The following is a 26641-nucleotide window of genomic DNA, read 5'->3' on the forward strand; positions in this document are numbered from 1 at the left end:
CTCCAGCCTAGATGACTCTGTCTCAATGAAACAAAATGAAAAAGAATCATATGGGTTACTAAACCTCATGTGTGGGATGGGAGTAGAACTGCAATATTCTGTCTTCTGTTACTCTATTATTTTGTTATCATTTTAGTAAAATCCTTGAAATTTTATCACATTTAAATGCTGAGTAATAGGTTCCTCTTGTAGTAGTACATTTTGTGTTTTTTTCATAGTTTTAAATGATAGCAGGAATTAAAATATTAGGATTTTGGTTATTTTATAAGTATCTTCTGATAAAATGATCTAAAAACTGTAAAAGATACAAATTGTTTTTTCCAAGTCGGTGGTCATGCAAATTCTCTGTATGTCATTTTCTGAGCAGAAACCGCTTCTAAAATTTGTTTTATTTTTGGTGCTAACTCGTAAATACTGTGTAGTAAAATGTATGTTGGAAGACAAAAGCTAAGGATAAGGAAAGACGTAGCATTTTTAAAGAAAACAGATTTAATTAAAGAAAACAGTTTTCATTTAAACAAAAACAAGGTCCATTACTTAGGGCTGACTTGTAAAGCACAGAGGAAGCAGAACTATTGGATTATAAGTTTGCCTCTATCTTGTCCTGCTCAAAGCAGATGAAGAAATAATAAGATATAGATAGCTCATTTAAATGAGCTCAGCCTCCAGATTCAGATGAATTATCCTCCAGAGCACTGAAGAACCTTGCAAATGTGATTCAGGAGGCTTTGTCATTATACTTTGGAGAGTTAGGAAAACTGGGAAAAGTGAGAAAGTGAAAAAAGGCAAGTATCAGTGTTTTCAGAGGTAAACAAGTAGATATTAGAAATTATCAATTAGTGAGCTTGATACAAATCTCTACCAGATTTTTAAATGTTTTAGAAAATAGCCGGGCGCGGTGGCTCAAGCCTGTAATCCCAGCACTTTGGGAGGCCGAGGCGGGTTGATCACAAGGTCAAGAGATCGAGACCATCCTGGTCAACATGGTGAAACCCCGTCTCTACTAAAACTACAAAAAATTAGCTGGGCATGGTGGCGTGTGCCTGTAGTTCCAGCTGCTCAGGAGGCTGAGGCAGGAGAATTGCTTGAACCCAGGAGGCGGAGGTTGCGGTGAGCCGAGATCGCGCCATTGCACTCCAGCCTGGGTAACAAGAGCAAAACTCCGTCTCCAAAAAAAAAAAAAAAAAAAGAAAATATCACTCACTTAGGACGATTCTTACTTTCCTCCCCCCCAACCCCGTACCCCTGCTTAGGATTACTAGAGTGGTACATGATGATATACTGTACATATATATATGATATATATCTGTATTCTATACTATATACTATATCATTATACTATGCAATTATAGAATATACAGTTGCAGAACTCTATATAGTATAGAGAACTGTATAGAATTCTATATAGTATATGCAGTTATAGAGCTCAGTACTATACAGTTACAGAATATAGTTGTATATGGTATATGCAATATATTAGTATATAGTATACTAAATACTATATACAATATAGGATATAACTGTATATTGTATCTACTAGCATATAGTGCATATAATATGGATAGTCTATAGTAAATTCAGTAAGTCTTTTATTTTTGTTTGTATTTTAATGGAGAAGTATGGACTGGTTGAAAATAGTGTTAGAAAGTTTTACAATTGGGCAAGTAATTGTACCCAAAGCGTGCAGGTAAATAAATAGCTGTCAACTTGGAGAGAATATTTCTAGATGGGTGCTTTCGAGTGCTATCTTAGTTTCTGTTCCTTTCAGCATATCAGTGAATGTGACCAGGCTCCTTAACTGGAAGAACAAGTCTTACTTGATTTTGTATTTGCAACACTTGGCACTCTCACAAAAAATTAGTGTTTCTTAAAAGAATGAATGGATGGATCTCTTCTTGACAGGTTCAAAAATAGGAGGTCCAACTAATTCGATGGATAACAAGATCAAGATTGATCCCCCTAGGCTCAATATCCGGCCTGAAATAAGCAAGATAAATTTTAGTTAGGTTAACTATTACACCTCAATTTTTTTTCATCTATTTTATATATATACTGTGGGGAGCCCTGGCTTAAAAATAATTGAAGTTAAAAAAGCATAATTTTAAAAGTATATGAACTACAATCATATTGCTACTTAAAAAATCAAAAGGGAAGAAGTTAACCAAGTATGGTGGTATCTTGGTCCTAGGAGGTAATAATAACTCTAATTTTATTAGTCAGATCTCATCTAATAACAAGTACCAGATTTTAGGTAACAAACTGATATATGGAGACCAAACAATAACCAAGGTGTCAAAAAACTGGCCCAAAAGAAACAGTGGAAGAAACACAGAATCATAGAAAAGATAAGGAAAAGCTGTAACTTACTTCATTATTTAAAGGACTGTCACATGGAGGAAGAAAAATAGATTTGTTTCCCGAGGGCAATAAAAATCTAATGGTTATTACTAGAAAACTGATTTCTACTCATTCAAAAGAGCCTCCTAATAATTAGAATTGTCCAATAATGAAATCAGTACCCTTTGCATTATCAAGCTTTCTGCTATCAGAATAATCTCTGCTATTTGTGCAGAGATTCAATGTCTACCATCTGGGAATACTGTAAAAAAGCATTTACTGTAAGGTGGACTCATGACCTTCAGGGTCCTTGCTTACACAAGGATTTGAGTGCTTAGAATTGAGCTATAATAACACTGAACAGATATTAAAACAATTGACATTGATAGATTTATTTTAACAAATGCAATATTATTTAAATATATAATCCTTTACTAATTAATAAAAAATAAATGAAGGTAAAATCACTTATCCTTTGTGTGCTCGCAAAAATTGTTAAATTATGTTAATCCTTTATTTCTTTCCATTAACAAGACAGAATTCTATGATATGTCCTTTGGAAAAAATGTTAAGTATTTTAAATTTTATTTTATTAAACAGTTTGTTTAAAGATGTTTTGAAATTTTACAGTTAAAGTGAGTAAAAAATATTCATAGTCCTACCAGCCAAAGATAACTACTATTTCCATTTTCTCATTTATCCATTTAGATTCTTCAATTTCTTAAAGTACTTCTAATTTTTTATGAAATATTTTGAATATACAAAAAAAGAATATTTAAAAACATTCATGTAATTACTTGACATTTTGCTGTTTTTGCTTACATTAAAGTTTCCCTATATCCTTTCTCCAAACATCCTTTTACAACTTTCCCTGCTCAGAAGTAACTACTCTTCTGAAGTTGTTAGATATATATATTTTTAAGCATTTTAATTTTTATTTAAACATTTTTAGAAACTTTTAGTTTCTTATTAGTATATGTATTTTTTTTTAATTAGATAAAAATTAAAAGACAAAAACATTCTCATTCTTACCACTCAGATGTCACCACTTTTAGTATCTTAGTATGATCCTTCTGGATCTTTTTCTGTGAATTTGTGTATTTATGTCTTAAAAAAAATTCTTCTACTACTGGCTTGCCAGGGTTTTTGTTTTAAATTGTGGATTGTTTTGAATGTGAAATTACTCTTGTTCTTTTCTTCTTGTAAGTGATGCTATTTAGCTGTGACGCAATTTTTACATATTGCTGAATTCCTTTTGCTAATATTTGTTTGGGACTTTTGCAACACTATTTATATTTTAGAATGGTGTACGATTTTATTTTTCCACTACTGACATCAAGCTTATAAAAATTCTTTTAAAGAATGACTTCCAGAGTTTTTCCTTCTTTCTGTTCTCTTTTACAGAGAGTAAAAGATAGAGATATGTTTTTTAAAATCTGTTAGATTTCACCTTTGAAATCTTGCGAATTTAGTGCTCATTTAGAAGTTTGTTTTTGCTTTTTTGTTTTTTTTTCTACTCAGTCTTTTAATTTTTAACAGTATTTTTAATTTTTAAAATATTTCTCCTTGATATTTTAACAGTATTGGTTTACCATTATTTCTTACATGTCACCATTGTTCATTATTATTCCTTCAGGGTTCACTTTCTCACTGAAATATATATTTAACTGAGGGCTTCTGAGTGGCAACATTTTTTAGTATTTGTCTGAATATATTTTATCTTCACTTTTCAATGATAATTTCACTGGATCTTGGTGGATTCCAGGTTAAGGGTTATTATGATTTGGAATGGAGTATTTTTTAGCGCTGGTATTTTTTTTAAACACGTTCTCATTAAGTTTGATGGTTTCTTGTTTTGTTCCAAAATATCTAAAGGATAGGATTATTTAAATTAATATTTTATATGGAAATAATTTCAAGTTTATAGAGTCACAAATCCAAAAACAGTATAAAGAACACTTCTTTACCGTTTACCCAGATTTATCTGTTAACATTTTATCCCATTTGTCTTATAATATGCACAAATGATCTCTTGTGTGGCCTCTGTGTCATATGCACTTACACACATATAATTTTTTTTTTAACTATTTCAGGGTGACTTGCATACATTGTGCCCTTTAACCCTAAATACATCAATGTGTATTTTTTAAGAACAGGGATTATGCCCTTATAGAACCATAGTAAAATTATGGTTACACTATGATTTACACTTATAACTTCCTCTAATCTACTGTCTACAGTACAGTTTTTTTCAGTTGACTTAATCCTATCTTTTATAGTACTTTCTGTTCTCCAGTATAGGATCCAGTCTAAGGTCAAGTATTGTACTGAATTGTCAAGTTTTCTAGTCGTCTTTTATCTGGAACATTTCCACATACTTTTATTTTGTTTATGACATTCTCATTTTTTGAAGCATACAGCTTTCTACCCCTATTCATTTAATAGAATATCCTTAACTTTGCATTTCTCTTAGGTTTCATTGTGTTTCATTGTGTATAGACTGGGGTTTTTGTATTTTTGGTGAGAATACTGAATAGGTGATATTATTTTCCTTCTTTATATGTGACATCTGGAGGCACATGTCTCCTGACCTTCACTAGAAATGTTAATTTTGATCTCCTAGCCAAAGTGTTGCTCAGCTTGTCTAACAAGCTTTATACATCGACTATGCCTTCTCTTATAGTGAATCGATAAGCAGTCTATGTGGAGCTGTTTGAAGAATATGTAAATATCTTGTTCTTCATCAAAATTTAGCATCTGTTGATGATTCCTTTCTGATCCAGTCTTTATCATGGTGCTTTTTCCAACTTCATCTCTCATTGTATCTTCAATTCTGGAAAATTCCTAACTTTTTTGCTTGTTTTGTTTTTCTGTTTGCTTTTCCCTCATTTTGACATTATCTTTTAGATTCTCACTACATTACAAAAACATTTCATGAAGAATATGGATGGGCAATAAACATGAAAATTAACTTTATTAGTAATCAAAGAAATATAAATTAAAATAATTGTATCCTTTTTAAGGCCAAGCTGATGGATTGAAGAATTACAGTATCCTGTTACTGTAAGAATCTAGTAAAATAAAGGCTATTAGACTTTCAAAGAGAATGTAAATTGTTACAGCCTTTTTTGAGGGCATTTCGGTAATGCTTTTCAAAGCCTTAAAATTGTACACAATTCTGTCAACCCAGAAGCTTCATTGTGTTTAATGTACACACTTGTTTTTACTGTTTTTTATGATCTATAAAAATTATTTAATGCCTTTTTGTATTCCCTCCCTTTTACTAATCCCTGCCCACAACTCCTCAGCTCATCTACTTTTTGTCTCTATAAATTAGTTTGCATTTTAAGAACTTTATATATGTGGAGTCATATAGTATGTATTATTTTATTCCTGGTTTCTTTAATTTAACAAAATTATTTTGAGATTTAAACATGTTGTTGCAAGCATCAACTGTTCATTCTTTTTTATCGCTGAGTGGTAACTACCCTTATTGTATAACTATATATGACATTTCATTTACCCATTAATCCATCCCATTGATGAACATTTGGATTATTTCCAGTTTTTGGCTTTTGCAAATAAAGCTGCTATGAACATTCATGCAGAAGTCTTTGTAGAGACACTGGCTTTTATTTCTCCTATGTAAAGACCTAAGTGTGGAATGACTGTGTTACATAGTAGATATATGTTTTACTGTCAAGTGTTTTCCAAAATGGTTATAACGATTATACATTCCCAAAACAAAAGTGTATGACAGTTCTGGTTGCTACACATCCTTGCCATTTTGTATGCTTATGTTTTCCAATTTTAGACATTGTGGCTTTAATTTGTATTTCATTTATGACTTAAGATAGTGAAGCATTGTTCTGTGTATCCTTTGTCTCTGGATATCTTTTTGGTGAATTACCTGTTTATGTATATCCTCCATTTTTTTTTTTTTGCTAAGCTTTCTGGTTTCATGTTACTGAATTTTGTGCGATAGATATAGATGTTTAGATGTAATATATAATTGACCTTTGAACAACACGGGTTTGAACTGTGTTGGTCCACTTATGTAAGGATTTTTTTTTTTCGATAAACACAGTCGGCCCACCATATCCACAGGTTCCACATTCCACAACCAAATGCAGAAATAAAAGACAGTATTTGCAGTGTGTGAAACCTTTGGATGTGGAGGACCAAGTTTTTATATACTCAGGTTCCACAGGACTGACTGCAGAACTTGAGTATGCCTGGATTTTGGTATCCACAGGAGTCCTGGAACCAATCCCCTACAGACACAGAGGGTTAACTCTGTATAGTTCTTCATACAAGTCCTTTAGCACAGTGGTCCCCAACCTTTTTGGTACCAGCGATTGATTTCGTGGATGACAGTTTTTCCATGGATGGGGTTGAGGGGGTTGGTTGTAGGCTGAAACTATTCCACCTTAGATCATCAGGCATTAGATTCTCATAAGAAGAGCACAACCTAGAACCCTTGAATGCACAGTTCACAATAGGGTTCATGCTGCTATGAGAACCTAATGCTGCTGATGATCTAACAGGATGCAGAGCTCAGGCTGTAGTGCTCGCTCCTGCCACTCACCTCCTACTGTGCAAACCTGATTCCTACCAGGCAACTGACTAGTACCAGTCTTCAGCCCAGGGGTGGAGGACCCCTGCTTTAGCAGATCAGTGATTTGCACATATTTTCCCTAATCTGTGGCTTATCTTTTCATTTGCTTAATGATTCCTCTCAGAGAGCAGGAGTTCTTGATTTAGATAAAGTCTAAGACACTTTATTTCTTAACATTTACCCTGAGGCAATAATAAATGATTAAGGTTATTAATATTAGGATGTTCACTCTAGGAAAAATTGGAAGCACCCTAATATTGAACAGCAGAATTTAGTTAAATTATGATAATCTACAAAGTGCAATACTAGTCCATTGAAAAAATATTGTGTTATTATAGTATATTGACTTAGGTATTTATGGTATTATTTAGTGAGAAAGAAACATAAAAGTCTCAAATTATATACATCAAAATGTTGGCAGTGATTATCACAAGGTAATGAGATTGTAACTGCTTTTTATTTTCTACTTTTCTTTGTGATTTTATTTATACTTATAATAAACATTTATTATATTTGTAATAAATCTGTCTGTCTGTCTATAAAATGCTTTAAAAAAACCCCACAAGTTAGAAATGGTGTCTTGACAACTTGTTATTTTAAAAGAAAATAAATTAACATAAATTATTTTATAAACTTGGTGGAACATGTTTGAAGACCATGGATGCAAATGACTGTTGTTTTTATCTAGAGATGATTTACTCTAGGTACTCTCCACAGCTTTAGTAATGCTTTGTAATTTTAGCTGTCTTGGTATCTTATTATTAGCCCAAGGAATGTGGGTGTGCTTAAGATTTTTTTTTTTTTAAGATAATCTTGTTCTGTCACCAAGGCTTCAGTTCATTGGCGCAATCATAGTTCACTGCAGCCTTAAATTAACTTCTGAGCTTGGGTGATCTTCCTGCCTCAGCCTCCTGAGTAGCTGGAACTACAGGCAGGTACCACCTTGCCCAGCTAATTTTTAAACTCTTATTTTATAGAGATGGGTTCTTGTTTTGTTGTCTAGGCTGGTCTTAAGTGAACTCCTGACCTCAAGGCCTCCCACCTCGGCCTCTCAAAGTACAGGGATTATAGGCATGAGCTACCATCCCAGCCTTAAGAATTTATTTACAAATTATTATGAAAAGCAGAAATAGGAATGATAGGCTAGATACCTTACTAAATTGTTGGTAAATCTGTTCCCCAGTTTAGGTACATGAATGCTGTGCTCAGTCAGATTTGTATGTCTTGTACAGCACCACTAAAAACATCATTTTGACACTGCCATATGTTATGTTTTATTGGTGGATTCTTTTTTACTTTTAAGGACTGCTTTTTATGTGTTTGTACATATAGGAACTATCAAAAAATCTTGAGCTGAGTACTAACAGCTTTCAACGACAGTTGGTTGCTGAAAGGAAAAGGGCATATGAAGCTTATGATGAAAATAAAGGTCTTCAAAAGGAGGTACAGCGACTATGTCACAAATTAAAAGTAAGTATTTTAAACTGCATTATTTTTTTCTATAATGTGTATTAGATGAAAATTAAATATTTTAAAACACTAAATACTATTTCATATTTGTAAGTTGGTACAATATAATTTTTAAAATTCTATTATCTTTAGCACTTAGAAAAGATTTGTTGGTAGAATCAATATAACAAAGTGAAATTAAAAGCAAAGACAAAAGATGGAACACTGAATACACCAATAGGAATGATGTAACTGAAGTAAATTGTAAAATCATAGAAGAAAATTATGGGAACTAGAGCTTCACTATGTTGCGTGATTGAATAATTCAGTGTTTTTCTTCACATCATCCCATGATTGACTATTTTTTAAGTAGTTTCAAATGATGCTCTTCATATTCACAGTGTTTAGAGAAAGCATTCAAATTACTTAATTTTGTTAAAACAGGCATTCTTCATTCTGTGTAGAAGTCATTAATGCGTTCTAGGTGGAACTCATTAATTTTGTGCAAAATTATATATATATATAATGATGTTTTCTTTTTGTTATTTAAATGTGCAGAAAAGCCACAGCCCCAAAATGGTAAAGTATGCCTGTGTTTAAAAGAATGGTCTAATTTTTAACTCATCAATATTTCAGAAATTATATTTGAGAGATACTAACTAAATTATTTGTCTCTTGTGTCTCAGTTAAGACAGTACTAGCTGTAACAGGTAAGAATGTGTAGAAAATGAAATTTACCTTAATTTTTTTTAATTTCCAGGACATATTGGACTTTTTAGGGAAAATTATTTTTCTGTCCTAATCTCAGTGTACTAGAGACATTTCTTTCTATAGTTTGGTAGTTGCAGAAGGAAAGTGAACCAGATATCTTTAAATATGGTAAGAAAATACCAGATGACAAAGTGAGGGTTTTGTTGTGTTTTAAACTGAGACTCTGTTTCCTCAATTGTATTGCATTTGTTTTCAGGAAAAGGAGAGAGAACTGGATATAAAAAATATATATTCTAATCGTCTGCCAAAGTCCTCTCCAAATAAAGAAAAAGAACTTTCATTAAGAAAAAATGGTATAGTAGCTATTATTGTTCAAAACCTAATATTATTGCTATTATTTAGTGGTAGTACACTAATTCTGAAGTGAAAGGGAAGGAAAAGAACCTCATTGAAATATATTTAAAATAAATGTAGTTTTTGCAATTTAAATTACCTAATAGTTTTCAGAATCCTTTTCAATTTTCTCAGTTTTTTCCCTTAAAGAGAGGCTATTAAATTTTTTTTACATAACTTTTTGAAATTTCCTTATAATTTTTAAAATGCTTTTGAAAATACACAAATATACCGCAAAGTAGAGAGAGTAATATGATGAACTTTCATTTATGTATCATGTAGCTTTAGCAGTTACACTTTTTACCAGTTTTATTTCATCTATTTTTTCCACTTTTTTCTAGAGTATTTTAAAGTAAATCTCAGATATCAGTTGATTTCACCTATAAATACTTTGTATTGTTATTTGTAGTTTTACTTTAACAAAAGTATAATTTCCCTCATGTGAATTGCAAATTTTAAAAATATAAACGTTGCAAAAGCTTTATAGCATTTATATTCAGAATTGTCGCCAAATCATATAATTGCCAGTTAATTCTAGAAACAAAAATAGTAATAGTGAGTATTAACTAAGCTGAGCAAAACATGCATTACATTTATATAATGAATATATAGGTGAATATACATATTCATCATTTAAATGTACGTGTATATGTACGCACACATGCACATATATATGCCGCTTGAATTCCATATATTTTAACATTATTCATTGTAATAAATTTTTAAAAATAATTTTCATGGTAGTTGCATGCCAGAGTGATTTTACAGACCTGTGTACAAAAGGAGTACAAACCATGGAAGACTTCAAGCCAGAAGAATATCCTTTAACACCAGAAACAATTATGTGTTATGAAAACAAGTGGGAAAAACCAGAACATCTTACTTTGGTGAGTTTAGCAGTATGATTATATACCAAACTCGATTTGAAGTTATTCCTAAAAACACAGTATCAAACATTGCAAAATTTTAGTAATGAAGCTGGTAGTATGTCTATATGAATATGCAGCTAGCGTTTTTGAAGGGAAAAAGGTATCATATGTATTTTATAAAATTCCTTTGGCTTCACTCTTTTAGTTTACATCACATATTTCAGGTGCTTCAGAAAAAATTGATTGTGCCTTCTGGGTTGGGGGCAGAAGAAAAGAATTTGCTTTCTAAGTTTCTCTTATATACAGAGATAGACTTGGAAAACATTTCAGTGCTTTTATGTTTAGTAGCAAGTAATAGTAGTTTTCCAATGATTTGTTAGAATTTGACTAGGTTTAATTTTTTTTTGGTCTGCTATATGGGAGAATTTAACATGTGAACTGACTGAATAATGAACAAGGTAATTGCAATGGAATCTGACCTTACACTGTTCAAATTAGAGTGGAATTCGAGGGGTCTGTGTTGGACTTTCATTTAAAAGGACCGTCATTCTGAATCACTGGAAAGTCTCTTTTTCTAAGAGAGTTTTATCTTCAGTGTTTACAACTTAAACTCCAAAGATAACAACATATCAGCAACCTAGCATATTTCATACAATGGTATATTTTTATAGCTTATTTAAGTTTCCCAATGACCCTGAGATTTCTTCTTGTGGTATAAAACAGAAAGGCTGGACTGATTTGATTCCTCTGTATATTCTAGTTTTTTATTTGTTTATTTTTGCTTGATAATTCCAACAAGTTAGTTGTATCTGTTAAGTGTCTTTCCAGATTTGTACTGTTATTGAGACTAGCTCATGTTGATTTGTCTTTTTGAAATGGCAAAGTGAAGAATAACAAAGTAATTACTAACTTTAAAAGGATTAAAAATTTATTCTTTTTATATACCTAACCATTTACATTCAAAAGAAGAGATTGAAACCTGATACAGTAAAAAGAGTATTAATAGTATAGCCTTAGAGTTAGCTCTCATTTTAGTTAAATTCTAACATTTTAGTTGTGTGACTTCTTGGAGCCTGTTTCTCATCTATAAAATGAGGGTGGATTGCTTTTCAGGGTTATGACAATGAGTAATCATGAAATTTTTTATTTTTTCTTTCTTTTGTAGTTACATGAAATTGGAAATAATCATGAAGTTTATAAAGCTCTTGAGACTGAGCCTGCCACTGTAAAGGGCCTCAGCAAATGGTAGCTTAGAGTACAAGCTAAGTTGCTATTGGAAAAATACTTAATAGAGTAGCTTAAGTGAGATAAAAATTTCTTTCTCTCGTAATAGACTGAAGTCAGTTCGTAGTTCACAGTTGGTCGACAGCTTTGTTTCATGGTAGTCATACTTTGTCTTGTTGATCTTCCATTTTAAAGAGTGTAGCCCTCTTCTGTATGGTTGGAACTGGCTTGCCACCTGTGTGGGAAAGGGTAACAAGGAAGTGGAGGGCGGCAAGCAGCTTTTGGTTTTGTAAATGTGATCTGAAATTGCACATGTACTTCCACTCACCTCCCGTTAGTCCTTTCTAACTGCAAGGGAGGGTAGCAAATGTAGTCTCCAGCTAAGCATCTCTGTGTCCTGCTAAAACTCACAGGATTCTGTTACTAAAAGGAAGAAGATGAAAATGGATACTAGAGGACAGTTCTCTACTAGACAAGTCTTTACTAATGTTGAAAACAGATGCTCGGTACTGCAAAGAAAAATTAGCATTGAGACAAAGGGTCTCTTAACAAAGCAATTTTTACTTCCTGCACTGCAGGAAGGGTACCCTCACTAGCCATCTTGCAGTGAGAATACAGTGAACAAAGCAGAGCAGACATATTTATCCCTTACACATTTGTGGTTATCCTTACTGCTATGTCTGATCTCTGTTGGCTGGAGCCAGACCTCACAATTTAAAACCCAAATGACAAACAACTTAAAACTTTACTAAACAGGTAAAAGCAATGGAGAAGTTCAAATAAGGAAGGGGCATAGGCTACAAGCTGGGACATGCCTGTGAGCACGTCCAGCACAGATATCTTGGTTAAAGTACAAAGACCTAAAATGTACTACATGCCTATAATCATGTCTAACAGCTACATCAGATAGGGCTTAACAAAAAGTTATTAGCACACTTAATGATTTATTCTTTAACAAGAAAGGAAATTTTGAAGAGGAATTTTTTACTTCCCACAACTAATAATAGATATTTTACTTTTATTAAGAAAAATTACCCACATATGCGAAAGTTACCATAGGAAACAAGGAATTTTAAGTTTATACTATTTTTATTTGATTTGAATATTATAAAATATATTAATTGGATGCTTTGGCATAGTATTGTCACTGCTCATGTCGTAGTTCAACAACATCTCAGTTGATCCATATATTTGGCAAATAGCCATTTCGGGTTAACTGAATTAATCAGATTTTTTGTGAAAATGCACAAAGCAAGGATACTTCAGAAACTGGTCTCTTCAGAATTTTATGTACTATTTTGGCTTTACTTCAGTAATATTGGTTCTATATGTCTTATAAGTGCTTCTTTAACATTTTAACTGAAATAATCCTGTGTGTTTTGAAGTATTAATCACAAGTGGTAACTTGTGATTTACTGATTTACTAATTGAAATTTTGTACTAATTTTTAACTTAGTTGGTAATCATGTTTAATGGATAAACCTGTGATGTTTAGTTCCAATTTTCTGTAATTTGTAAACTTGCATTTTCTTAAATATATAATAGGACTTGGAATCTCAAAAGCAAGATAGTCATGGAGAAGCAGGGATTCTAAACCCAACTGTGGAAAGAGAAGAAAAATCTGTTAAAGATCAAGAACTCCATGTTGTAAAACAGGAGGTTGAAAAGCTGGAGGATGGTAAGAAAAAGAGTTTGTTTAAGCATGTAACAAGTCAGCATCCCTTGGGAAAGAAAGAGTGAGCATCCTCTAATATCTTCCAACTTAACTGTGAATTGTTTAGGTAGAACAAAGAAAGGTGGATACAGTGGTAGGGGATGGCATATCAGGAGCCATAAACAGTTAAATAAAGTTATTAAGGATAGAAAAAAATTGAACACTGTAAATAATTTGCTATTTAGGGTTGGGGAATAAGGGCGAGTTACATTCAGAAAATTCAGCTGAAGTAGAATTCAGATGCCATTTACCGAAGTTACTATACGTGTAGTGTTCTTACATGTTTTAATGATTTTTTCATTTGGAAGTGGTCTCAAAATTAAAATGGTAAGAATATCTAAAGTATTTGTGAGTAAGTTGTATATCTCATGCCCATATACCTTTAAATACTTCCATGTATATTTCCCCAAACTAGGACATTCTCTTATATCATATTCTAATGTAGTTTTCAACTTCAGGAAATTTAACTTTGATGCAACACATTTATCTAATCATTCATATCATGATTTTGTCAGTTGATACAATATTGTTTTTGATAGCATTTCCTTCCCTCTGGTACATGTTTATGAATTACGTTTAGTTTTCATATCTCTTCAGTCGTCTTTGATCTGGAGATTTTTGTTACATATATAAAGTGGGAGGAAGGGAAAAAGAGAATGTGTGTGAGAGATTAACGTTTTTGATGAATATAGACCCATTTTTAAAAATATAATGTTCTTCATTTTGAGTTTGTCTGACGTTTTCTTTTAATTAGATTCAAGTTAATGTATCTTCTGTCAGAATACCACATAAGTCATCTCAGGATATGACATCTAAAGGTTTCATTTATTTTTAAGTTTAGAGTCTTTGTTCTGTCTATCCATCCATCCATTCCCACCATACAGCATTATATTAGTTATAAAAAAATAGGCAGAGAACCTTTCTTCTCTACCAGTACCTTGAAGAACAAATTTTTTTATAAATGAGAATTGTAAATGTAATACATATTAAATATATTATTCTCTAATCCCAGAATATCAAGTATAGAAATAAAATTTATGATGTCCTTTCTCCATTGATTTATAATACCCAAAGTAAATATGGTTGTTTTATGAAATTTGATAGTTTTCCTATTTAAAAATATTGACCGTTACAAAACCCCATTTAAAAACTTTGATTTCATACAGAATGGGAAAGAGAAGAACTTGATAAAAAGCAAAAAGGAAAGACATCTTTATTGCAAAGAGAAGAAAAGCCAGAATGGGAAACTGGAAAGTACCAACTAGGAATGTATCAAATTCAGAATACAGATAAATTGCAAGGAGAGGAAGAAGAAAGACTGAAGAGAGAAATGCTACTTGCTAAACTGAATGAAATTGACAGAGAACTCCAAGATTCTCGAAATCTAAAATACCCTCTTTTGCCATTGTTACCTGATTTTGAATCAAAACTACACTCCCCAGAGGGAAGCCCCAAAACTTACATGTTCTCTGAATCCTCAGAGAGGTTATTTAATGGGCATCGTTTGCAAGACACCAGTTTCTCAACTCCAAAAGGAGGTCAGAATTCAGGAAATGTAAGTCCAGCCTCCCCTAATGAGTTTGCATTTGGTAGTTATGTGCCTTCGTTTGCAAAAACATCAGAGAGGTCAAATCCGTTTAGCCAAAAAAGTGGTTTTTTGGATTTCCAAAGAAATAGTATGGAAAAATTTAGTAAAGACGGTGTAGATTTAATTACAAGAAAAGAGAAAAAAGCTAATTTGATGGAACAGCTATTTGGTGCCCGTGATAGCAGCACTATTTCCTCCAAAAGCAGTGACCCATATTCTATGGCTTCCAGCAAAGGAGACTTTGATCCTCTAAATTTTCTCCCTGGGGATAAAGGCAGCAGAGATGAAGAACATGATGAAGATGAAGACTTTTTCGTCAGTGAAGGAAGAAGTTTTAATCCAAATAGACACCAATTAAAACAAGCAGACAATAAACCAGCAGTTAAAGCAGTTGATTCTGTAGAAGATGAAATTGAAGAAGTAGCACTGAGATGACTGACTATACATTTTTTCTAATTGTAAATATTGAAAGATTTTAATACAGTATTTATTATAAACTAAATTTAGACTTTTTAATGCTAAAAAAGTCCTTATTAAGGAATGAGTTTTAATAGCTAAATACAATGCAGTTAAAAAGAAGTAGATCATACATACACCACATAGATAGTTTGTCAAGAATGAAGGAGGCTCTTTTGAATGAAACCAAAAATAAAAATGTATCTTGAAAAATGAAATAGATTTTAACTCTTCATCCAGTACTATGGCAAGTTTAACTTCATTGGAGATTGTATATCTTTTCTACTTTTATACCTATTTATATATTTATTTTTGATTATATTCTCACTGAGCTAAATACAGTCTTCCCATTCATTAATTGTTGAATGAAAATTAAGGGTAAAAGTCTGTGTTGGGAAGTGTAGCTCCACGTGGTAGAGAACCAGTGCTTCTTAGGAGCCCTTCCTTTTATGGATAGGGCCAGGGATCGCTATCTTACATGGCAGTGCTGAGCTACTTACTCTTGAGTGATAGCCATCACAACACTGGGATATCCCATTCCTCTGAAAGTACCCACAGCTAAACACTGCTCATTTCCAAATTACAGTGTTTACTGAAATCACTTGCCTACAGTTCTTTTAGAATATTAGATTGCATTCAGAAGACATTTCTCTTTTTGCGTGGACAGTTGCTCTCTGTCATAGCCCCCAGAACTTTGGATACAGTGTAATTCCTCTCCTTGTTCTCCTGCACTCTTTGTATCTCAGTGACTGAGTGTAAGATTTCATGCCAAATACAAGGAATAGAAGAAATACATACCAACTACAAAGAATAGAAGAAACTTTATCCCAATATATTATAGGAAGATCTTCAGTTCAATTATGTTTCCAGAGTAATATAATTTGGAAATGTTAATACTTTTAAGATTTGTCCTCAAACCAAGGAGACAACAATAGTGTAATACTATTGGACTTTAGGACTAATTTTAAAGCAACTTTGGATAGTAGTTTTCTAGAGATAGGACTTCCGCCTTGCTGACTAGAGTGGGTAGTTTTCTGTTTAAATGCATTGATCTTTGGCTGTTTGTAATTCACTTCAGCTTGTAGAGAAGTTGATGACCTTGGATCATGATGGGTATGATTGGTCTTTAAAAAGCAATAATATACCACCAACCAAGGAGAAAACACTGTTAAAATGAGGAGTGGTGGAAATAGTGTTTTGAGAAGAATAAAAAATTTAGATTGGCACTTATTCTAAAGTGAGCTGTTTTTTTCAAGAATTTAGTAGCATTTGCTTCTAGTACGATTTCTGATACCAGGCATACATGCTGATGAAGGGAGGGAGTTACTGTTTTATTCTGAGTTCTTGTAAATTCATATTATTGAATTTCATTGCATGACTATTTGACAAGACTTAAGCTGGTTAGGTCTCTTAAATTAAAAGATGTACTACCTATCACCTTCTAAACTGTGTTCCTTTCATTTATTGGGAACAGAATCTCAAAAGTGCTAAGCTATATTAAAAAGTTGTCTTAATAGATTTTTACGTCTGATATGTATAAGCATTTAATATGTTAGAAATCATTCTAATATATGTAAAACTATTATTTGTAATGCAGTTCTTGGTAAAATACTATTATGTAATGTTAATTTTGTTCATAGCTGCTAATTTTTCTGCCAAAAGTATTCTTTTAGGTTATTTTAAAAGCTTTTTAAACTTATTAGCTAAGTTTTTTATTCAGATCATTTAAATTAGATTTTTGCTTTTTTTCTACCTGATGATCTCTTTAACCAGATACAACAAGACAGAATTATTAAAATTAAACCTAAAGTTAAGTTATAGACTTAAAGGCATTTTGGTGTTAAGCATTAAAATTGGAGATTAAAATGTACAAAACAGGTTTTTCTTTATGAACAAACCTTAGAGGGTAAATTTTTTTTTCTAAATGTTGTTAAATTTATTTGTATTCAGAACTCTTATTAATAAAAATTAAAAATGCACTATGACTCTTTATTTGAGTGAAACCCTAGGTTACTTAGAATATATGTAGTGGAAATTAACCCAGGGTTAATTTTTATTTCATTTTTACCTTTTTTTTTTTTTATGTGCAGTATTTTTAGCTGAAGTAGATGAATTTGCTCTAAATCGGGTTAGACAGTATGCTAGTCTTATCAGATAATTATAGTTTTAATTAATCCTTTCACCCTTAATGGCTGTCATAATGGCACGTATTGCTCATAATTTTTTTTTTTTAAAGGTGAGGGCAAAAAGGATTAAACCGAATTGTGAAATGAACACAAACTTATTTCATGGCAGACTTGCTATTTTTCTGATCATCCTCTTCCATCTCATTTTCCGAGATACTCGGCTTCGGCTTCTGGTATCCCTGACTAGTCGTTAGTTGGATAGAGCATGTAAATCTGCCTGATGAAAAGGGGAAGGGAAATTTGTATTATGGGATAATATGGATTTTTTTTAGGATTAAAGAAGTTACCATAAATTATAAAGAATCTACCTTAAAATGTTTTCCCTTTCTACATAAAACTTACCTCTCTTATGTTAGAGCCTCCTTTTATATTACTTGAAATTGCTGTCCGTTTATTTAGGAGTTTTGTTTTGTTTTTGTGTGTGTGAGATAGAGTCTCACTCTGTCGCCCAGGCTGGAGTACAGTAGCACAATCTTGGCTTACTGCAATCCCCGCCTCCTGGGTTCAAACGAGTCTGTTTAGGATGTTTTTGTTTTTTTTTTTAAATTTTTTTCTTTCAGAGACAGCATCTCGCCATGTTGCCCAGGCTGGAGTGCAGTGGCTATTCACAGGCGCGGTCTCACTACTGATCAGCATGGGAGCTTTGACCTGCTCCATTTCTGACCTGGGCCAGTTTATCCCTCCTTAGGCAACCTTGTGTTTCCCCGCTCCCGGGAGGTCACCATTATTGATGCTGGACTTAGTGCGGACACCCGATCGGCATAGCACACTACAGCTCAGAACTCCTGGGCTCAAGCGATCCTCCCCCCCTCAGCCTTCCGAGTAGCTGGTACTGTATACAGGCACGCGCCACCGCGGGTGGCTGTTTAGGAGTATTTTAAAAAATTAACCACTAGTGCTTCCTGAATGTCCTGGACTGTGTTAGGTGGCAGGACAGCCTGGAAAGTAAAGCAGACAGGCCCCTGTCTTCACAACATGGATGAAGAGCACAGTGAGCCAGACTGCGTGAGGGTCCTTCCCTGCCCCAGCACTTTTCCCTGTGTGTCCTTGGACTATAGCTTGCTCAGCCGTTACTGGTCTTTAATAATACTTTTTATGGTGGTTATGAGTAAATGAAATACTGAGATTTATGCTTGGCAGGTGCCTGGTACATTATAAGCACTCAGTAAACATGAGCTGCTATTACCATGCCTAACTATGGGTTTCTTTTAGGGAAACATATGAACAAATAGAACACAGGTATGAATGTGTAATACGTTGATGCTATACTTTGCACAAGACATAAGCAGAGAAAGCTTTTAAACTTCCAAATTATCATAAAACTTCTGTACTAAATATATTATGTCTTTTACACCTGCACTTAGAACTCTCCTTTATTCAGTATTAAATCTGGGAGGAAAACAACACATACTGGGGGCCTGTTGGGGAATCAGGGGTGAGGGAAGGTAACTTAGAGAATGAGTTGGTAGGTGCAGCAAACCACCATGCTGCACATATACCTATGTAACAAACCTACAAATTCTGCACATGTATCCTGGAACTTAAAAAAAAAATTTTTAAAATAATGAATAAATAAATAAATGTGCAGTACAACTGATGAGCTTGTTTTCTAATCCACAGAAGAATTTAAAAAACTAAACTTTGGAAGGATTTTCTGAAGACAGCTTCAGTGACCTAAGAAGGAGAGGCGAGAGTTAACAGCTTAACCTCTCTGCACCTTTGTTTTCTTCTTTATAAAACAGGGCTAGAGTGCCTATCTCGTAGTAATCTAACCTAATTCACTCAAAATTAATACAGGGAAAACTGCTTAGAACTGGAAGCACTCCAATGTTAGCTGCTATTGTTTTGTAAAGACAGTCAGGAAAAAGGGAGAGCAGTTATTTTTGCTGAATGCCCAGCATGGCATTTGGTGTTTTTATGTGCTTTATTCCTCACAGATTTTTTCCAAATAAATACTGTTATTCCAGTTTTACAGTTACAGCTAACAGGTTGTGTTATATGTTATAGATTACCCATGAAATCACACAGGTAGTAGATTACGTTCAATAGTCTCAATGTGAGAAATCTAAAGAAATGTTTTAGACTTTTGCTTTAGTCTAAAAAGTCTTTAAGTGGTGACAGAAACCCATATCAAACTAGCTTAGGCAAAATAAGGAAATTACTTTTGTCTCAAATCCAGAAAGCTTAATAAAATGTGGTTGGATCCGGAGGTTCAAATGATAGTACTTACTCTGTCCACTGCTGGGTCTCATTTTCAGATAAACTTTACATTTGATAATATTGCAGTTGTTGCAGTTGGTAGCTTGAACCCACATCATTCCTTTATCTGACATACCCCCTCCCCCCACCCCACACCCCCCCAAAAAAGAAATTCTAGTCTGGCAGAAGTCTGATTGGCCCAGTTTATGCTGTGTGCCTAGCATTAAGGGTGGCGGTGGTATCCTTGTGCAGGGAAAGGATGGATTTCTATTCTTACCTACTTCATAGAATTAACAGGATTTTTGTGAAATGGAGGAGGCATGATTCCCGGATGAAGGAATTTTTGACATACAAAAAATTTTCTATATTTTTTAATTAAAAATTTTAATCAAAATATGGAATAAACATTAAAAGTTAGTTACTTGTTCAGCACATTATAGATATCACATTTTTCTTTACCCAGATATAAAGAACTTGAGAGTTTTTTACATAGGCAATCACAGCTACTGAGATGGGAGTATATCTAGAAAAAACAGGTTTGTTGAAGGCTTTTTTTCTTATATAAAAACTTCCCCCCAAGTCTTAAATTTAGTCTCAGTATTTGCTTCTAATCTCCGTTTTATCTGTAATATTTACTCTAAGTACTTACAGAGTAGTTCCAAGTAATCAGGACAAACCTTCATACTCTTTATCTAAAACAATTTTCAGTAGAGAAATAGAATCAATACAACCAAAGAACATAGGCCAGGAAAATCTGTTAGTGTTATTGCTTTACACATTATGACCACTGTCTAGAATATAGAAAAATGGAGCCCATATTTCTCAAGTCTAGTTTTATAATTAATATCATGTACTCCTTCATCCTAGGCAGAAAACTGTGGTGTTTCCCTGGACAGTGACTAATGTTTTCCTATTGAAGAACAGATTCAGCATCATTTAAATAAATTTACTTTATACTTTAAGTAGTAGTTCTCAAAGTGTGACCTACAGAGCTGCAGCAATGTTCCCTGGGAACTTGGTAGAAATGTCAGTTCTCTGGCTCTATTCCAGACCTGCTATATGAGAAACTCTGCGTATAGGGGCCAGCAATCTGTATTTGAACAAACCCTCTAGGTGGTCCTGATGCAGCTCATTTGAGAACCACTATTCTAAAGTAACACTCATTGGGGTGAGTAGGTGTTCCTTTATATAAAGAAATGGCAGGCCGGGCACGGTGCTCACGCCTGTGATCCCAGCACTTTGGGAGGCCAAGGCGGGTGGATCACGAGGTCAAGAGATCGAGACCATACTGGTCAACACGGTGAAACCCCGTCTCTACTAAAACTACAAAAAATTAGCTGGGCATGGTGGCGCGTGCCTGTAATCCCAGCTACTCAGGAGGCTGAGGCAGGAGAATTGCCTGAACCCAAGAGACGGAGGTTGTGGTGAGCCGAGATCGCGCCATTGCACTCCAGCCTGGGTAACAAGAGCAAAACTCCGTCTCAAAAAAAAAAAAAAAAAGAAATGGCTACCCTGGAAGGTTTTCCCATATTTAAATCTAGCATCTAGGGCTTGTGATCACAATGAGCAGGTGCAGTATATGGATTCATCTTTGCCTCTACACACTACACACTGTCTGGACTACAAAGAAGCCACTGTCTTTTTCATTTTGTGACTGCAACCAGTTGTGGTCTTTAACTGTCAGTTCTGTGTGGTTGACATGTCAGAAACTTTGAACTAGTTACAAAAGAGAAATTCTATTAGAACAATCAACACTAAAAAGATTGGGTAGTTCATATAGCATTCCTCCATTATTTCCCAAATATGATTCCCAAACTTCAGAAAAAGTTTCAAAACATTATTCTTAGAGCATTCCCTCAAGAAAAACAAATCAATGTTATTTAAATTTGACGTTCTTTGTGAACATTCATTTTCTTATGCAACAAGTTTCTTAAATGTTCAGGTTTTTGAAAGTTTGAGAAAAGTATGTGTGAGTGTGTGTGTGTACTTCATGGTCCAGTCAAGTAGTTCTATGCTTGAGCTTTAAAAAATATTAAAATTATCTAAAATAAATTAGCCAATATACAAGTAATAGTTTCAAATAAAAGAAAAATGAGACAATTAAGTATTCTGTTTCTCATGTGTCCACTCCGCAGTGTATGTGAAGACAGCTGTATATAAACAAGCATTCCTATATACATCTAGAGGAAGTGTTTATTAACTAACAGTCAATCAAATTTGGATTTTGTTTGCTATACAAAGTCTTCATATGTCTTCTTTGGGCTTTTTATTTATATTTTTGTCTTACAAAAACAAAACCCACATTGTCTAGAAGAGACCTGTTTCTCTGTAATCTGTTTACATGGTACCAAGTATCAGGCCATATAAAATATTGATATTGATGATGAAGTGGGGAAGTGGTGGTGACAAAAATAGGTCTACTTCCAAATGTAGAAGGGAGAAGCATATTTCTCCAAGGCTCAGGTTCTATAAAATCCATCTCCACTAGAAAATATACAGTCGGACAGACAGGCCAGTGAAAATGTAGTGGCATTGCAAGTTTTGACTATATCTATAAAGCTGTGATTACGCCAATGTAATTTTGGCTACGGGACTAGCAATCTCTTACAGTAATGAATATACTGGTTTTGACACTCCCACTGGAGTCGTAACTTCATAAATTTCCTTGTTACTCTGCTTATTGATAAACATGCTCCAGAGTAAAGAGTTCTCATTTCGTTATGAAATTCTTCTCTTAGTACCCTTCACTAGTAGTTCTCATTTTCAGCTGTAACTTAATTTCTGTTTCTGGTTTTAAGTGTCTTTTTGATTAACTGCAGAGTTTGATGGAGTCCAGCAGTATTAATCAAATCAGTGTATATTGTCAGCTGGGCTTTTTTCTTAGCTGCTGAGAGATTGCTAGGATACTCTCTTAAAGATACAATTATCTTGATTAACTGCAAAATTCAGATTGCCCAAATAACATTTTTATTAATTCATAAAAACACAGGTCAGGATTGCATTTAAATTTATAGCAAGGTAAGTGCTGTATATCTCCGGATGCTTTTCGTATTGCAGAAATATGTTTACGTATACTTATAAAGAATATGCTTTGAATAACAATTTAGTAGATGAGAATTAGTCATTTTTATTTTAGGGAGAACATTTCTTTGGGTTGCTCAATATATATCAATTTGAAGCTGAAAAAGTTCTGAATTTTATATCACCATTTGCAAATGCATCTCAATTGATATATCTCAACTGTATCTATAGCCCTGCAGAAATCCTATTATAATTATCCTAATTATTATTTATTGGTATAATTGATTTCAAAATTTTATATAAATTGCAACCATTGTCCCTGGTTGATTTAGTAAAATAAAATCAAGAGGCATATGAAGAAAAACAGACCTTCACCTCTAATAGTTTGGTGTGATATGAATAGTTGTTTCAGAGGTTAAGGACTAGTGGCTTTATCTGGGTGACTTTTTTTCTAGCAATTATTTTATGGCTAATAAGTATGAAAGTAACTATGCCTGAATCTACATCTGCCCATCTTGCAGTTGTACATTAATTCATTCGTTATTAAGCATTTATGGAGCTCCTGTTATATAATGTAATTTACTAGAAGTCATAAGAGGATTTTTAGATGACAATATGACATAAGATTTTCATTTTGAAATACGCACTTCTATACAAATATGGAAAATTGATTAAAACAGTTCAGGAATTGCAGATAAGAAATAATGAAAAAGTCAGTGGAAATATCCTATATAGATGAATCATAGAGTTATTTATGAGAGAGAATTGATACTACTTAGTAATCGATTGAATGTGGGAGAGGGGTAGAGAGAAGAGTCCCCCAATAACTGAGGAGATGACAGCGACCCTGACTGAAATGGAAACTATAAGAAAATCAGATTTAGAAGGTAGGAAATCATGAGTAGCTCTGTTTCAAACATGTTGAATTTGTAGTGGGATATCTATATGGACATATCTAGCAAACAAAGAGATCTACACCAGAGATATTGATCTTTGTCACAATCCTACATATGCAGAATTTGTAGCCGTGTGTGCACAAGGTTACCCAGTATGCCAAAAGCAAACAATAATAACAAATAAATGATCCTGTCAAACAGTTTTCACTTTGGAAATGGTTTTCCTAATGCTCATTTCTCCCTGTTAATTCTGAGTTTCATTAATATCTGAATTGTACAGTTAATTAAGTTGCTAGCCCTTTTTCATTCTCCTCTCTCTGCAAATCCTTCAAGGTGAAAAAAAGTTTTCTTTAATAGGGGAGGCATTCCGTTTTTAAATCTTTTTAGGAAAATGAGGAACTTTTTGATTCTCAAAAGGCTTTGATGCTTGTTTGCCTCTGCCAAACTTGCCAAATGGTATTAAAGACATTTTAAATTGTTTATTGATACAAAAGAAACAAGCTGATAGAGGAAACAGACAATATAGATAAGCAAAAGAACATAAAATTAAAGTTCAACCAACTCATCTGAAATGACATTTTTGGTGTGTGTGTGTGTGTGGTATGTATGTGTGTATATGTACACTTCTGGACTTTGTATCTTGTTCTAATGATCCTTTTTTCGGTGTCAGCACCACATATCTTACTATTGTATATTCTTTCTTAAACATTTTGGCTAGGAAATATACTCCATGATTGAGAAATCAAAATATGAAAATGTATATAATACATTCTTGTTCCTTTTCCTGTCTTTAATCAACTAGTTATGAATGTACATAAATATTTTTTAAAACCTATTTTCATTAGTTTCTTGAGAACGAGTGACACTTCCAAAATGTATGCAAATACAATATGAATTGTCATTCTTGCCACCATGTAAATATGGCATATTTTATACACTATTGTGTATATTGATTTGCTTTTTATTAGTTATATTTCTTATTGTGATGGTTAGTCTTTATGTCAACTTGACTAGCTGAAGTATCCAGTTATTTAATCAAGCCCTAGTGCAGAGAAGTGTGCCTTGTGAAGATGGAGGCAAACTGAAGTGATGTCTACAAGCCAAGGAATACCAAGAACTGCCAGCAACCACTAGAAGCTCAGAGGGAAGCATCTTTTCTAGGGCCTTTCAAGGAAATATAGCCCTGTCAACACCTTGATTTCAGACTCCTAGTCTCCAGAACTGTAAGAGAATATTCTAATTTCTGTTGTTTTAGAGCCAACCAGTTTGTGGTAATTTGTTATAGTAGCCTTAGGAGAATAATACAGTGATCTTTTCATATCATTACATAGAAAGGCCTCTTCACTTTTAAGAGATAGCTTCATGCTAATCAATTTTTATGGATATGCCAGCATTAATTTACCAGTCCTCCTGTGAGAGGTATTTGGGTTGCTTCCAGTCTTTGCTATTACAGACAATGCTTCACTGAATGAATTTGTACATTTACATGTGTGTAAGTGTAGTTGTGGGAGAAATTCCCAGAATGGAATTGGTGGATCAGAAGGTATATCATTTGTTAGTTTAACAGACACTACAATACTATCCGACATGGTTTTAACCAATTTACACACACATCAGTATAAGTGCCTGTTACACCCTTTTGATAGATGGCTCATTATTTGTAAGGAAATTTGCGTTTCTCCTAATTGGAGATTGCATTTAAGAGCCATACACTTCTGAACTACCTATTCATATTCTTTCCCCATTTTACCATTAGGTTATTGATCTTTATCTCTAAGACTGATTTATATATTTAATATATTAGTCAGTTACCTGTGATGTGACTTGAAAACTTTTCTTCCAGATCATCTCTTATCTTTTGATTTTGGTTATTTTTTTTTCTTTTTACCATGCTTACTTTTTTATTTTATGTAAACTTTATCAGTCATTTATTTTTAATTATTCTAGGGTTATTAAAGGATTCTCTAATTTTTATCTAACATCCTAAGTTTTATTTTCTATAGAGTTTATACATATGTATACACTGAGAAATATAGCTTTAACTAATTTTTTCCATGTGGCTGTCCAACTAGCCTGATACCGTTTGTTAAAAAGCCTATCTTTTGAGTTTGATTAGAAATTATACCTTTATTATATACTAAATTATTTTATGTATTTGGATCTATTTCTGGAATTTTTATTCTGTTTCACTGGTTGCCTATTTATTCATATGCCAGTATCACCCTATTTTAATGTTTGAAACTATAAAATATATTTAATGACTAGACTCTCCACCATTACTCATCCCAAGTTTTCCAGAGTTTTTCTTTATGTATACACTTTGCCTTATAAACTTTAGTATCATTTCGTTTAGCTTTTTTAAAAAACATTTTGGTGCTCTTATTTAAATATTAAATCAATGCTTTTACAATGTTTGGCCTACCTATCAAAGAATGTAGTATATGTTTCCATTGTTTAATTCTTCTCTATACTTTAGTAATGTTTTAAACTTTTAAACAAAATGGTCTTACACATTTCTTGTAATTCTGTAGATTTTTAATCCTTTGTGTTGCCATTGTTATTGAGGTCTTTCATATCTCATTAGTATTTGTATATGTAAAAGCTATTTTTTAAGTTTTTCAGGTACATAATAATTTTGATAATGATAGTTTTAAGTCTTCATTTCCATTTTATAGCTCTCTGATTTCTTTCTCTTGGCTAATTGCATTGACTTCTTTCTCTAGCACAGTATTGCATAATAATGGCAACAGAGGTCATAATTGTGTTGGACATATTTTTTAGTTGCTCTGCTTCTCTTCCTTTTAAGGATGATGCTGACTTTTAGGCTGAGATAGATCTATTTTGTTAGGCAAATATACATCTTTTCCCATTTTACTTGAGTATTTTTAATAAAAAATGGCTGTTCAGTTGTTTTTCATATGCCTTTTTGGTGGCCACAGATAGGCTGTGATTGTCTGAATGTAATGTGGTGAATTATGTT

At 33.2% G+C, this 26641-nt stretch overlaps 1 protein-coding gene across 1 annotated transcript in view; it reads left to right on the forward strand.

Annotated features, from left to right (window-relative positions):
- LCA5 (lebercilin LCA5) overlaps window positions 1–17648 on the forward strand; it is a 66571-nt gene extending 48923 nt beyond the window's left edge. The window contains exons 4-8 of the mRNA XM_032275444.1: window positions 8288–8425; window positions 9372–9468; window positions 10253–10395; window positions 13147–13279; window positions 14482–17648. Coding sequence (XP_032131335.1) covers window positions 8288–8425; window positions 9372–9468; window positions 10253–10395; window positions 13147–13279; window positions 14482–15338 — 1368 coding nt within the window. The 3' untranslated portion in view covers window positions 15339–17648. The remainder of the gene's footprint in view (window positions 1–8287; window positions 8426–9371; window positions 9469–10252; window positions 10396–13146; window positions 13280–14481) is intronic.
- The last annotated feature ends 8993 nt before the right edge of the window (window positions 17649–26641 follow it).

Source organism: Sapajus apella, unplaced genomic scaffold (assembly GCF_009761245.1).
Source record: "Sapajus apella isolate SASKATOON/1434 unplaced genomic scaffold, GSC_monkey_1.0 scaffold6, whole genome shotgun sequence".
Classification (NCBI taxonomy): Eukaryota; Metazoa; Chordata; class Mammalia; order Primates; family Cebidae; genus Sapajus; species Sapajus apella.